Source organism: Furipterus horrens, unplaced genomic scaffold, assembly GCF_987537825.1.
Source record: "Furipterus horrens unplaced genomic scaffold, mFurHor1.1.pri manual_scaffold_10, whole genome shotgun sequence".
Classification (NCBI taxonomy): domain Eukaryota; kingdom Metazoa; phylum Chordata; class Mammalia; order Chiroptera; family Furipteridae; genus Furipterus; species Furipterus horrens.
In genome coordinates this window covers 86,032,718-86,048,176 of record NW_028327180.1, presented here as the reverse complement: position 1 = coordinate 86,048,176, position 15,459 = coordinate 86,032,718, and the positions used below count along the sequence as shown (strand labels likewise).

Sequence of the window (15,459 nt, the reverse complement as noted above, 5' to 3'; positions counted from 1 at the left end):
CATCCAGCCAGGCTTGGATTATCATCTTCCTTCTTCAAATGAAGATTTAAGATAGGTTAAAACCAGTAGTCAACCTAGGCTGTATGCCTCCAAAGGTACTGTCCCTACCTACAGCCAAATATATACGTTTGACTTCTCTATGTTAGTATAGATCTCAGGTTTCATTTGCTACATATGCAGGAGTGCCAGATACCCATGCGAACAAGCATTACAGGAGTAGGAGAGTGTAAGTACAGAAATTTGAGCATTTTAGCATGTTTGACATGAAAGAAAACCTCCGTTCTTTTTCTTCCACAGCACTTTTCACATAGTTTCACAGAGCTGGCACTCAATCAAATTGAGTCACTCTATTCTTCTCCTGGAGGTACCAAGAAGCCAGAGCCACAACTTCCACCCAATTGCACAAACTCCTTCCTTTTGGAGTTCTGATTTGAACTCTTTATTTTCTTTGTTATTTGGCTTCTTGTAGATATCTTAAAAGCAGAGACTTTCAGCCTTTTCCATCTTATGGCACACTAATTACTAAACTGCTGTGGCAAAAATTATGTATAATTTTAATTCATTCACATCAGACGGCTGTTGTTGTATTGGCTGTTGTCATTTATTTTATTTGACAATTTAAGGGGAAAGAGGTCAGTGCCCCTGAAGAAATAGGCATTGCACATTTTAAAAATTCTTGCTGCACCAGTTGAAAATCGCTGCTTTAAAGAATCTCCAGAGCTAGCACACAGCGTTCAAAAAATACTTGATGGGACAGCATTCAACACGGCCAAAGAATAAACCGGCAGTGCGGGAGGATGACTTCAGCCATTTTGCACCCTGACTGTAGGAAGCGAGAACGCCTAAACCCCCGGCGGGGCTCAGGCTGCAACAGACCCTGCTGCCAACGGCGAGGCTGGGAGTAGAGGACTCCCAACTCGATGCCGCCCCTCCAAGCCCTGCGGCCGCCTGGGCCTCCGCGCGCGCCGTAGCGGCGGGCCCAGGAAGGCGGGGCTCCAAGTGAAAACCCGCCCCCTTCCCGGCTACAGCGTGTGGCTGCGAACGCTCTGCCCTAGTGGATCATTCCCTCTTCCCTAGTGGCCCGTGATCATGAGCCTGGAGCCGCGCACGCTGCCGCCCTCTCCTAACTGGTACTGCACCCGATGCAGCGATGCAGTGCCCGGAGGCCTCTTCGGATTCGCGGCGCGGACCTCCGTCTTCCTTGTCCGCGTGGGCCCGGGCGCGGGCACGATCCCTGGGACGCCCCCATTTCGAGGTAACTCCCTATCCCTGCCCCCACTTTTCCTGCACTTCTTGCGTTCCCTGGAGGCACCGAGTGTAGCTTTCAGACGTACCGAGAATCGAGGACATAAAATGATTTATCTAAAGGCACATGGCGGAGCCAGTACCAGCACTTGCGGTTTCTGATTGTGAGTTCCTGGACATTTTTGTTATACTGTAGAGATGGAGAGAAACTGAGGCCCAGGCGGGGGAAAGAGTGCTCACCCCTAAGCTGAGTCGCGTTCCGAGCTCCAATATTGAGCTCCACGACGTTGTGGATGAGCTGTCCCGCCTCCTGGCGCTCTCACGTGGGGACTGCTCGCTTACTAGAAAGTATCCCTGTCTAGACCCAAGTATTTTTAACATCTATGGCCTCCCTCCCGCACCCAGTGCTCGCGGACCCTTAAGAGCCTTCCTGGGGTTGGGAGCTGCCTACACAGCCCCAGGCCCTAAGCAAGATCCTACAAATGCATGATACTTCATCTGTAAGATGAATGAGTTGAGCCAGATGCTTTTAAGCTCCAAACAGGGTTTTGATTATACCTTGGGATATGGCATGCAGGATCTAAATAAGAATCACATTCTTCGTTCGGTCTGCTCCTCAGCGTGTGAACTAGGCACATCAGGGAATATCAACAGCATTTTTTACTATTGGGATGACTGAGGCTCAAGGAGATAAAATGACTTATCTGAAGTCACGTGGCAGAGCTAGTACCAGCATTTGGGATTTCTGATTGCCAGTCCCTGGACATTTTTGTTATACTGTGGGATAAGTGAGATCCCATTCATCATCTACAATAGTATGATTTGTCCAGAAATCTGAGGCAGCACTTTAACCTGGAGTCTGGTTTTGCTTGAAGTCATAGGGGAGCTGGTGGGACATACCGAAAGAGTCTCTGGCTTCACGTTTTCTCATCACCCGGGTCAACACAACCTTTGTGCCACCAGCTCTGACGACGGGACTGTGAAAATCTGGGATGTAGAAACAAAAACAGTTGTGACAGAACATGCGCTTCATCAGGTACCATGGCTCACTAGTTTCTCAGACTGTTGTTATATATCTGCACCAAGGTTTCTTTTGCTTTAAGTCTAGTTTTGTTACCTCATCTGTGCAAGGTGACTTTTATAATTGTGTTCGTTAAGTAGAAAAAAAGCTCTGTATTGTAGGAAACATTTTTGGAAGGCAATACTTATAAACCAAAGATCAGCAAACTACTCTGCTGCCTGTTTTTGCAAATTGTTTTACTGTAATATAGCCAGTCAATCATTTAAGTATCGTCCACAAGTTAAGTACTAGCTGTTTGCATGCTACGTCCGCAGGATTGAATAGTTGCAACTGAGACAATGTGGTCCACAAAATCTAAAATATTTACTGTCTGGTTCTTTACATGAAATAGACTCCTGATATAAACTGTAAATCAGTAAATGAAACGTGCTTCTAAACCAGATTACTTGATACGCCTACCTTTTGAGGGAATGTAGGGAAGGAAAAAGACGTATCTACTCTTAGTAAGAACTTTTCCATTAAGCCATTAAAGGAAGAAATTATTTTAAATGGTTCCTTTATCCTCAATAGCCTAAATTCTCCTACCATTTGCTAAACAAACGGCGCTAACAGTATTTATTAGGTACCTATAATGTGCCTGGTATCATAGTGGTTAAAAACTAAGTAAAAATGGGTAAATGAGCAGCAAATATATTTTTGTTTTGTTTTAAAGCATACAATATCAGCATTGCATTGGTCTCCTCGAGTAAAGGACTTAATAGTATCTGGAGATGAAAAAGGAGTAGTTTTCTGTTACTGGCTGAACAGAAATGACAGCCAGCACCTCTTTATAGAACCCAGGACAATCTTCTGTCTTTCTTGCTCACCTCATCATGAAGATTTAGTAGCCATTGGGTAAGTACCATACTGTCTGTATTGATCATTTATTTTTGTTTATGATCACATTTTGCATTTATTTTACCTTTTGCTGTCCCTTTATTCCTCAAAGGAAACCAGTCACAGGTGTTAACCGCTCCCCAAGCCCTTGGGATCATTTATTCCTGTGACCTCCACATCCTTGCTGTCTCTCCCACTCTGTTTTTAATTCCTTGGTTTCCGTGATACTGTAGTTTCCTCATTCTTCATATCTGATTTCTCCAGTCACCCCCCAAATGTAGGAACCACCCTCTTCACCCCTTTCTTTCTCTTTACTTGCCCTTGGATATAAAACATTTACTCCCAGAGTCAAATGACTCACCTCTGTCTCTGGTTCTCAGCTCTTCCTCTAGACTGGGAAAGTGATCTGGCATTGGGATCTGTTTCCTTATTGATCACCAAGATTGTTTTTAAAGGAGTTATGATAATGACGGGTCACGAAAGCTGTCCTGCGATAGGGGGAAGGGTAGGAAGACAGGTGTGGCTAAATAATACTGAAAATGGGAGGGGTCTATGGACTGGACGTCTCTGTGCAGTGGGAGCATTGTTGCAGTGGGGGTACTAGAGAGAGGGAGCAGGGCTCAGAGAATGTTAAATCAAATTGACCTTGAAAAATGAGCTGGAATTCACAAGGAGAGAGTATTTCAGACACAAAATCAAATGCGAATGATTTGTTTTCCCAGGATCTTAAAAATGGTCCTTACTCCCTGAAAGCTTGATAGCCTGTTAAGTTTTGTAAGTTGGTGGTTTTCAAAATCCATGTCTTCAAAGATTGATATATTCTAGTATCTTATTTTTTAATAAAACTATAATGGAAAACAATGTTCACAAGAGGAGAAAACTAAATAAATAAAGCTGTGAATGGTATTTTTTCCCTGCAGAATTATGTAGTATATAGGAAATACAAATAGGTACACATACTGTGGAGAGCACTTTTGCATTTTTTAGTAAAGCAAAGATGTGCATGCCTTACATCTTGACAGTTCCATTACTAGGCATCAACCTGAAATTGTCTTATGTGTGTATAAAAACATAAATAGCAGCATTTTCTTGTTTGTTTGTTTATAATAGTTAAAGCTATAAGCCCATCAGAGGAAAATGAACAAAGAGACTAGAGGTATATTCACACAGTGATGCGCTGCACAAGTGTAAATGGCTGACTGGAAACTAGGGCCAGTCACCTTGTCAGCGGGGCTGGGTCCAACACAGAATGAGTGAGGAAAGCAAGCTGCAGAGAAACAGACCCCACGATACCATTTACATGAAGTTTAAAAATGCACAAAATAGTTCGGTATCTTTTTTAGGGATTAAACAAAGGCTAGGAGTGATGTAACACGAAATTCCCAAGGATCAGTTTGCCTGTAGGGAAGAGAGGAACAGAGCCTGGTTAGGGTGAGATACACACAGGACTTCAACTGTATTGGTAATTATATTTTTCTTAGGCTGGGTGGTAGATACGTTGTGTCTGAAATACTTTATCTCTTAAAAATATATACTATTAGAATTTCTTAGTTTCTTCTGAATTCAATAACTAACCTTGGACTATCCAGATCTAGAATTTAGAGTTCTGCAGCTTTTGTTAAGTTTATAGTTAGAAAAGCGGGATCATTAGTAATAAGGAGTATTAGGGAGAGTTCACCTCTAATTAGAGGAATTGCTGGGCCCCTATAAGAATTTAGAACTTAAGCATGCTCCAGTTTGAGCTGTGTGCCAGGCCACATGTACACTATTACTATTACAAGAGTTGGTCATGGAAGAGGGTTTAAAAAAATCAGGAAACATGAAATTGAACACTTTAGAAAAAGGACAAAATTAATTATCTGTCTTCTCCCTGACCCCCAATGCACTTAACTTTTAAAAATGCACAATACCTCCTAAGCCAAAATTTTTACTGGAAAAGAAAATGTTTTCCAACTCCTGTTTTTCAGCTACAAGGATGGTATAGTGGTTATAATTGACATCAGCAAGAAAGGAGAAGTTACACACAGGCTTCGGGGCCATGATGATGAGATCCACTCCATAGCTTGGTGTCCTCTGCCGGGTGAAGACTGTTTACCCATAAGCCAAGAGGAGAATTCAGGTAGAGGCCATTTAAGGGAGGGGTCTGAACTCTTCAGCGCTAAAGAACACAATGGGTAGAATTGTATCATGTGAATTATATTTAAAACATTAGGTTTTACAGATCAGGTCTATAAAAGCGAGAGCTAAGTTTCAGGAACCCATGCACACTGTTTTTCCTTTGAGATAAGTGCCTGTTTCATGCAAATTAAAAACAAAGTTATCATTTCTGTCCTAGAAGAACCTGATATTCCTAATGGGAAAATGATAGAACCAGCTCCAGTAACAAAAGGCTGCTACTTAGCCACCGGAAGCAAAGATCAGACCATTCGAATCTGGAGCTGCTCTAGAGGCCGAGGTAAGGTTGATGTTTTGATATTTCTTTTGGGATATAACATATTGATCCAGTAGAAGCAAAAGGTTTCTTATTCTGCCTTGTTGTACTAAGTATATCACCTGTCAAGAGCAGTCCTCCACTTTTCTATCCAGTTGTTTCCCAGCCTCGCCTGGACTAGAACGGTCTGTGCTTAACATCTGGCTTTGGTGTTGGAGATGAAGGTTTCTGATACATTCATAGAAGGATCTCTATTTGGAATGGAGGATAAGATGTTTGTCATGAGACTGGACGTACTGGAACTTGGCACGGCCTGGATCAGAGGAATGGAAAAGATCACTGGTGCTAGAGCTTTTAATGCACAAATGCAGGATAAATAATACGTGCCCAACAGAGAAATGCACGTTTAAATGTAAAAGCTCAGTTGCCCAAATCACAGAGACCCTCAGGCATTCAGTTTTCCCAAGCATTTTTTTGAACAGAAACTTTTTTACCTTAAGATAGAGAGAAACTCCAGGCAGAATGAATGTTACCTGTATAGTAAAAATCTAGCCTTTCTCTTTATAGCAGTCTTCTTTTCCCACTTTATTTAAAACCATAGAAGTCTTATCATCTTTGTCCAAATGAGTTAGTGCATATAAAGCAAGTAGCACACTTAGGGCTTAGTCAGTACTAACTAGTAGCATAATTTGGGGAAACAGAATATTTTAAGGTTTGTGGAAAGCTTTTAGACATACTTCGGCTGATTTTCCAAGTGGGAACTGCATCAGGCTAACACTCTATCTAGAAGGGTAATCTCTAAACTTATGGACAACAGCCTTCAAATTTAATAAATCAGAATCTCTAGGAGTTGGGCCCCGGCACGTGTATTTTTAGAAGTTCCACCCGGGTACTGATACACCATAGGCACTAAGAACCACCTGGTTAAGTAGCATGTCAGGAGAGAAGGGACTTCGCTGTCACAGCATGTTAGCTGCCACATTTGTGCCCTTTGTTGGACTTCTTGTCAACTGGAAGAAGGAATCCCACCCTCTGTCCTTCCAACTCTGGAGAATCGGATTGTGTTACCACCTGGGTAACTCATTTTCCCAGACAAACAATATTCCTGATGTGTTTAAGTTGCCAAGACAGCCTGTAAAAGCTTGCTTAACTTAAAGTAGCTGGGCTTGTATTAACCGCTATGCATAATAATGTTACCGTGAGAAAATGAGGTCTGAATTCTAAGTAACCAAACGAATAAACTTAAACCGCACTGTATAGTAATGAGCCCCTGTGGATGCCTGAAACCACAGATTGCACTGAACACTACCTATATATACTGTTTTCACCTATATGCACTACCTGCGACAAAGTTTAATTTATAAATTAGGCAGAGTGAGAGGTTAATAACAATAATATTAACAATAATTATAACAGTACAACCATGTACTGTAATAAGTCATGTGAGTGCTTGGGGGGGCATTGTTAAGTAAAGGTTTACCTGCGCACATGCACTGCAAGACCATGAGCTGATAACCTAGACCGCCACTAAGTGACAAATGGGTGGGGAGCACATACAACAGGAATACGTTAGACAGAAGGATGAGTCATGTCCAGGGCAGGACAGAGGAGCAGGACAGCACAAGATTTCATCACGCTACTTACAACAGTGCGCAACTTAAAACTTATGAATTGTTACTTCTGGAATTTTCCATCTAATATTTTCAGATCATGGTTGAGCCACAGGCAACTGAAACTGCAGATAATGGGGTGTGGGGGGGCTACTCTATTGCAAGCTGCTAATGACTCATGCATGTAGTTGCACTATCTTAAGTACCCCTGGACCTTCTTTTAAACTTTTAAACTGCAGGAGTGATGACTTTGAAATTGCCCTTTCTAAAGAGAAGAGGAGGTATAGACCCAACTGTGAAGGAACGCCTTTGGTTGACGCTCCATTGGCCCAAGAACCAGCCGACACAGCTGGTATCTAGCTGTTTTGGGTGAGTCTCTTTTGGGGGTCATGTTCTTTGACATATTTTTTCTTCTATAGCCTCAGGAATTCCTAGCCTTCTTTTTGTAGACACAGAAGATGGAGAAAGCCAAGACTGAGGCTTATGTTATGATAGGCCTTTTGTAATGGAAAAAGCATGGGAGCGATACCCATGTTGTTTATAACAGAGTTGTGTAAATATCAAGTAAGTGTCGTCTGGTGGCTAAGAGTGTGAACGCTGAAGTCAGGCAGAATTGAATTTCAGACTCAGTCTGTGACTGACCTGCTATGTGTTGATGAGCAAGACCCTTCACTTTTCCGAGCTTCAGTTACTTCACATATAAAAGGGGGAGGTTACAGTATTTCCCATTTCTTAGGATGATTATAGCCATTCATTAAATAAAACTTGAGCACCAGCTTCTAGTTGCTTGAGATAATAAGTGAATTTAACAGAGAAGGTTCCTGCTTTTAAAAGACATACAGTGATCCCTCACTTATCGCGGGTATTACGTTCTAGACACACCCCCTCGCGATGGGTGGAAACCCGCGAAGTAGGAACCTTACATTTATTTTAGTATTTACTGTACAGTACCGCAAAATCCCGCGATATAGCAAAAAATCCGTGATAAATAATTAAATATAATATTTCTAAAAATCCTGCGATGCAGTGAGGCTGCAATAAGTGAACAGCGATATAGAGAGGGACTATTGTAATACAGGTAAGGCATATAAAATCCATCAAGATGTTTCGTTCATCATGGCCCTATATACCACCCCGCACCATCACCCATAAAGAGATACTATGTCTTAAAGCCTTTGCGACTATGCAAATTGTGGCATTTTCTAATTAAAGCTGTTAGGAAAATTTGTTCAAAGGGTAGCCCAGCACAGTCACATGGTCCCAGAAGGAGGAAAGATTTAATAAAGTACCCTGCCACCTCTGATTCCTCGAGCTACTCGGTCCCCCTCCCCACAGGAGTGACTCCTTGTTTTTGTGTGTGCTTCTAGAGATATTCTGTGCGTATTTCAAAATACACAATTTTTCTGTCCTTAAAGGAACAAGAACAGAAGTAATTTTTAACTGAGGTGGCCCAGAACATCTTCTTTTCAGATAGTTTGTGAATAAGAACTAATCCTGTTGTTCCTTCGCAGAGGTGAATTGCTGTCCTGGGATCTCACTCAGTCTTGGAGACGGAAATACACCCTTTTTAGTGCTTCATCGGAAGGGCAGAATCATTCAAGGATCGTGTTTAACTTATGTCCGTTACAAACTGAGGACGACAGACAGCTGCTGCTCTCCACATCGATGGACAGAGAGGTAAGAGCAGCTTGTGCTGCGTTCAGTGCTGAAGAGCCGTGGTTTGTGACTTAGATGGGACTGAAGGGTTTTTCCCACCCACCCGCCCGTTCTCGCGCCCCACCTTGCCTCCAGTCCCGGTTTCAGAGTCACTGTTACTGATTGGCACTAAGTACATGAACAGCAGAGAGGTAGGGGGAAAGCAAGGAACCACCAAGATGCCTTTTTGTTAAAGTAGATATGGTAAAGAAAAGTAGATGTGCCTGCAGAGGGGCATGTGCGATCGCCGTGCTTTGGCTTTCATAGATCCTTGCCTGCAGTTGAGCTAGCAAATTGTCTGCTCTTGGGGAGATCGCTTTAAGGGAGCACTGACTTTGAGAGTCTGTGGCCTTACTCGTTTACTGTTAAGTGAGGCTCATTTGATACTTTTTCTTCCGGGTCCCTCTGTTAAACAAGTGACAATTAAAAACTTAGCACTGCTCGTCCCCTCGGTATGAAAAGAGATTTTTCTTTTTAAGATAACAACTCTGATTTTCCCACTATCCTGAGGCCATCTTTATTGCTTAGAGTTTGCCAAAAGAGGAAGTTACCAGTGCTGTAATGCAGCAGAGAGGAAAGGCCACTGGCCTTGTGAATGGCAGGCCTGGGTCTGGTTTATTAATTGTATGGCCCTGAATTCACTCAACATCTCTGGGATAAATGCATGCTAAGATATCTTCGAGCTCCACAATTTATTAGCTGTGGTTTTTGTATTTGTTTTCCTAAGAGATGCTTTTCCAATTCCTCTTAGAATAGTTAAATTAAATTATCCTTATCTACTCTCTGAACCCATCCTGTTTGAAATGTTGATTTCCCCCCCCCCCCCCCCATTTCTCTGATCCTTTTTATATTTAGGCCCTAACCCTTAATCCTTTCAGGTGAAATGTTGGGACATGGCTACCCTGGAGTGCTGTTGGACCCTGCCTTCCCTCGGCGGCTTTGCCTACAGCCTGGCTTTCTCTCCTGTGGACACAGGCTGTCTGGCCATCGGCGTCGGGGATGGCATGATCCGCGTGTGGAATACACTCTCCATAAAGAACAACTATGATGTGAAAAGTTTTTGGCAGGGTGTCAAGTCCAAGGTTACAGCGGTAAGGATGCTTTCTTTGAGTTTGCTATGAACTATTTTTCAAGTAAGTCATTCTCTTTTAGAAAAACACCTTTTCACTAAAATAAACTCTATTGAGAATCATAGGTTGTTCAATGGTATTTTCAATAAATTTGAAACTAGGAAAAGAGAAGGACCCTCTCTAACCAAACCCATTATCTCCAAATTTAGTATTTAAGATTAAAGTTTTGTTCAAGTCACCATGTTTTCTAATAGTAAGAAATTAGAAATAACTTGGATGTGCATTCATGGAAGATACATTAAGTGAAAATATAACCACATGTTAGAATGGTATCAAACATTTAGAAATGATAATGCAGATCTTTATTTGACATGAAAGATGTTAATGACCAATGAAGAAAGCAAATTACAAAACAGAAAGCACATTACAAAACCATATATATAAGTTTTTTGTTTTTCTCCAAAGTAGGATGTCTGTTGTGGCCATTTACTCTAAAAGCAGTATTTGTGGTTTAAAAAGAAAGCCAAATAGTACAGGAGATTAGGGCACAAAAACTGTTTTCTATTCTGCCCTCCACTCCACTTCCCACTGTCATAATCCAGACAACTATTGTTGACAATTTGTGACGTATCTTTCCAGATTTTGTTAATTATTATTAATAGAATCATATTCTCTAAGTTGTTTAGGCATCTTTATCCCCAGTCAACAGTGTATCGTATACATCATTTAAATGTTTGAACCTATTTTTGTTTTTTTTAATTGTATATATCTTAAGTTTATTCACACAAAAAATTCTGGAAAAATACAATACTGACACTGGGGTGTTTGGGATGGTGAGATTACAGGTGACTTTTTCTTTGTATGTAATACTTCTTTGTTTCTCTCTTAAATAATGAGAATTTGTAAAATTACAAGACACCAAGAGCCAGGAAGTTTTCCATTTTAAACTTATGAAGGATTACGTGAGAATCCCCTTAACAGCCTGCCCTTTCCTCATGTCGTGTAGCTGTGCTGGCACCCAGCCAAGGAAGGCTGCTTAGCTTTTGGAACTGACGACGGAAAAGTGGGACTGTATGACACCTACTCCAGCAAGTAAGCGAAACAGATGGGTCTTTGTTTAGGCCTTTGACCACAATGTCAGTGATGGAAGTTGAGTTCAGAAACCCTGACATGCATCACAATTGGCCCAGGAAGCATCTCTAAGATTCTGGCTCTGAGACTGAGGCTTAAATCTCAGAATTTAATTTAAAAAATATATTTTTCAGCCCTGGCTGGTGTGGCTCAGTGGATTGAGCACTGGCCTGCAAACCGAAAGGTCACTGGTTCGATTCCCAGTCAAAGCATATGCCTGGGTTGCGGGCCAGGTCCCTGGCTGGGGGCATTAGAGAAGCAAACAATCAATGTTTCTCTCCCTCTCTTTCTTTCTCACTTCTCTCTCTCTAAAAATAAATAAATAAAGCCTTTAAAAATATATATTTTTCAGGTCATGGTGGTTCAGCCCATCTGACTTGTGGGAATATGAAGTATTTGCTTTGCTTTTCCCTCCACTGTTTCTTACACAAGTTTTCAGGCATCCATGAACAGTGAAAGCCCAGCACAAAGAACACCTCTGTTCCTCCCAGTCCACATTTGCTACACTTGCTTTTTATCTATGTAACTTATAAAATTAATAGTAATTCCATACTATGATTTAATATCCAGCCATAAACAAATTAAGTAAAGTTTTACTGGGACCTGGCCACACTCATTTGTTCACATCTTGTCTGGGGCTGTGGACAGGCTGTGGGGCTCAGGCCGGAAATGCTCACTCTCCGGTCCTTTGCAAGATAAGTGTGCTTACCCCTGCTTCAAGTTAAAATCATTGTGCTGTGGAGCTAACCTTCTTGCAGTTATTTAAGTATGTATGCACAATCTACATGTAGTTAACTATTTTGCTTCATTAAGTCTGAAAATTTTCAAAAAAAACATTTAAGAAAATAAAACTTGATTTATTTTAATTTAATCTTTATTGTATTTTTTTCCACTACCATTTGGTCCCCTTACACCCCTCTGCCCCCAACAGTCAACACCCTGCTATCCATGTCCATGAGTCCTTTTTCCTTTTTGCTCAGTCCCTCCACTCCCTAACCCCCCACCCCATAGCTATCATCCTGAGTCTGTCCCCATTTTCCTGGTTAGTTCAGTTTATTCATTAGATTCCACACATCAGTGAAATCATATGGTGTTTGTCTTTCTCTACTGGCCTATTTCACTTAGCATAATGTTAAAACCATATTAATTTAAAGAGCTCCGTGTCATCACAAAATTGCCTCCTAATTCTATTAAACTAATATCTTCTGGTTATTAAAAGATGACTATTCAAACTAACACCAGAAAAGGTATGAAGCCAGGGGAAGGAGGTGGCTGTAGACATATTTTTAGGCATCAGCCACAACTGCCACTGTGTTGCTTTTAGCCAAAGAAATGTTGGTTTATTGTCTAAAATTATAACAATAACTAGCATATGTCAGCCACATGGAAGTAAATTAATCAACGGCTAGTTCAGTCATAGGTTCTGGAATCCTGGAATTCTAAAATCATACAGAGAATACATATGCACTGAAGGTCAGACCCACACTGCCTTTTACTGACACCCCACATATTATTAATCATCAGAGCAGTCTTAGAAACAAAATACCTTTGAGAGAAACGTTTCTTTTAAAAAAATCAAAAACTTTAAAATCTATCCAAAAATCTTGTCTTAGTTTAAGAATATGATGTTAATGACAGGGTCAACCAAAAATAACTTACAGTCTTTTACTTGAATGTGTGGTGGGTACACCTGCATGGTGATCATACAGGCTTAGCAGTAGCCTTAGTTCTGGGCTGAGCAGTTTGCATTTTCTCTCTAGTCCTCTTGTTCTCTTTTCCTCCCGTTGTGATAGCCTTTACACTGCTGTATAACTATAGTAATAACAGAATATCTGACATTTAAGTAAAGTGGGCAACTCAGGGAGAGATGGGGAAAACTATTACCGACTGGCCAGGTGAGTTGGGCGCAGGGAGGGGGATACCATTTTTTCCTGGGTAAAATGTGTTTGAGGCTTCCTCATTTTGTTAGTAGATATCACTACATGGCACGTTATTTAAGTATTTGCTTCTTTACAGTCAGCTATTTGGAGAAGGCTACTATTAAATTTTTTTTCTCTAATTGATATTAGAGCAACTAAGTTTATAACAGGGACCTTCTGGGGCCGGGGGAGGTGTTTTCTACACTATGCCTGTCTGTCGTAAATCTGTTTGTAATCCCCCTCCCTCCCAGACCACCACAGATCTCTAGCACCTATCATAAGAAGACTGTGTACAGTTTGGCCTGGGGGCCACCAACACCCTCCATGTCACCTGGTAAGTGTCAGAGCTGTTCTCTTACAACCTTGGGCATATTCTTTGTCTTTCTGTTTAATCTTAGGGTATTTAAGTCCTAATATTCTAGTGCTATCTCTATGCTGTGTGCTGTGTCCCCAGGGGTCCACGAGGGCTGTCGTGCTGGGTGACAAGTCAGAAACCATTCACCCATGATGAGTCTCCCTAAGCTCCAAGGCAATCTGAGAATTTCTCAAAGGATCTCTTTTTGCCTTTATTGTATTCTGACCCTTTCCCTCTTCCAGCCCCTCAGCCTGGTCTTTCCCTTTCTTATTCCTAAAGTGACAGTTCTTTCAAAATACCTTTTAAAATGATTGTCTTCAGCAAAAATCTTAGGTAAACTTTCCTCACCCTACTGGAAACTTCCATAGTAATTGTGTCATGGAGGGAGAATAGTGTAAATCATCAGAACTCAGACAGCACTGCAACTGTAGTTCATCCATTCACTCAACAAACGTTGACTGGATCCTTGTTTGTGCCAGGCAGAAGTCTAACAGGGGAAAAGGAAATGTGCCTGTACAGAAAGCCATCAGAACCACTGTTTGCTTAAAAATCAACAAGAGGATCGCTGTAACACTAAAGAAACTATTGCTTTGAGGACAATTCCTTAGTCAGTCATAGGAAGTCCTGCAGCTCCACATATTTAACTGTCCAGAGAGTAGAGTACTTATTTCTTAAAGAAAAGGTAAATTCTCAGAACCGCTGGGAACAAGTTTTCTGTTACAGCTTCGGCACCCCTTCTATTAGGAATGGCAGAAAAATATTTAAAACAAATATGCCGCATTATAAGTATCAACGTAGACTTATTAGTATACCGATTTTACTTCTACTCCCAGCAACTATGTTCAGATGCAAAGAACTATGGCTTTATTACAATGTATTAATGTAATTCTATTAAAATAATTGCTAGTATGATATGGTCATACTATTGCTGGTGGGACACTAAACTCATTAGCTTTCTTATCTCATATAGGAGGAGAAGGAGACAGGCCTTCCCTCACTTTATACAGCTGTGGAGGGGAAGGGCTTGTCTTACAGCATAACCCTTGGAAGCTGAGTGGAGAGGCCTTCGACATCAACAGACTCATCAGGGACACCAATTCAATCAAAGTGAGTTCTTGTGGTCGAAAGTCTTCTCTTGTGCTGGTTCTTGGTTTCCCATCTTACATAATAAATGCCATTATCAGAGCTATCCACTATGCTCCGACAGATTTCTTAGGTGTCCTTAAAAACTCCATGAATTTATAACACATATCTTAGAATTCTTCATCCTTGAGGAAAGCAGGGAACTTAATCCAGAGAAAAAGTTTTGTTTCACTTGCAATGGTGATTTATTATAAACTTTCAGATCTCGGATATAAAAGCATCTGTTTCAGGCCAGCCACTTCCTCCAGAGTGAGGCCTTGGTAAAAATAACTTTATAATACGGTGTCCGAGTGTGGCTACAGGGTATTTTGCTCAAGAAAGCATTGTCATTTTTTTTTTTTTAAGTTTTTAAGTGAAGTAATTACAGATTTACACAAAAGCTACAAAAATAATAGATAATTCCGTTATCCTTGACCCAGATTCCTGCATTTAATCACATTTGCTTTACCATCCTATCAATATATCTGTATGCCAGAGCTATCTTTTGAAGTAAAATCATAAATGCTGAGATTTCCTTACTCTTTCAAAAGAGCATTTTTTATTATTGCTCATTATTTTTGTATGGCTAGCATAAAAATAGCGTTTAGTTATAAACAGAGTTATTTTTATTGACTACATTCCCCCAATGTCTTTTCAAGATTTTATTTATTTTTAGAGAGTGGAAGCGAGGGAGAAAGAGAGTGAAGGAAACATCTGTCAGTTAAGAGAGGGAGAAAAATATCGACTGGTTGCCTCTTGACACCCCCAGCTGGGGACCTGACCTGCAACCCAGGCATGTGCCCTGACCGGGAATCAAACCAGCGACCTTCCGGTTCACAGGCCAGCGCTCAATCCACTGAGCCACAGCAGCCAGGGCCCTCCATTGTCTTAAATGTTATCCTTACATTAACATTCAGCAATGAATAAAAGGGGCCAAGTTCCTGTTCCTAATGAGCTTTGAGTCTTGTGGCAGTTGAATATGTG

At 41.2% G+C, this 15,459-nt stretch overlaps 1 protein-coding gene across 4 annotated transcripts in view; it reads left to right on the top strand.

Moving 5' to 3' along the window:
- Positions 1–1,025: 1,025 nt before the first annotated feature.
- GEMIN5 (gem nuclear organelle associated protein 5) overlaps positions 1,026–15,459 on the top strand; it is a 36,255-nt gene continuing 21,821 nt past the window's right edge. For 2 of the 4 annotated variants that reach the window (XM_090288484.1, XM_090288483.1), the window contains exons 1-11: positions 1,026–1,255; positions 2,121–2,281; positions 2,979–3,160; positions 5,110–5,261; positions 5,481–5,597; positions 7,423–7,552; positions 8,695–8,860; positions 9,757–9,969; positions 10,955–11,040; positions 13,250–13,332; positions 14,324–14,460. In XM_090288484.1, coding sequence (XP_090144610.1) covers positions 1,090–1,255; positions 2,121–2,281; positions 2,979–3,160; positions 5,110–5,261; positions 5,481–5,597; positions 7,423–7,552; positions 8,695–8,860; positions 9,757–9,969; positions 10,955–11,040; positions 13,250–13,332; positions 14,324–14,460 — 1,593 coding nt within the window. In that variant the 5' untranslated portion in view covers positions 1,026–1,089. Of the gene's footprint in view, positions 1,256–2,120; positions 2,282–2,978; positions 3,161–5,109; positions 5,262–5,477; positions 5,598–7,422; positions 7,553–8,694; positions 8,861–9,756; positions 9,970–10,954; positions 11,041–13,249; positions 13,333–14,323; positions 14,461–15,459 lie in introns of all 4 variants that reach the window. The other 2 variants (XM_090288482.1, XM_090288481.1) reach the window with 1 other exon arrangement.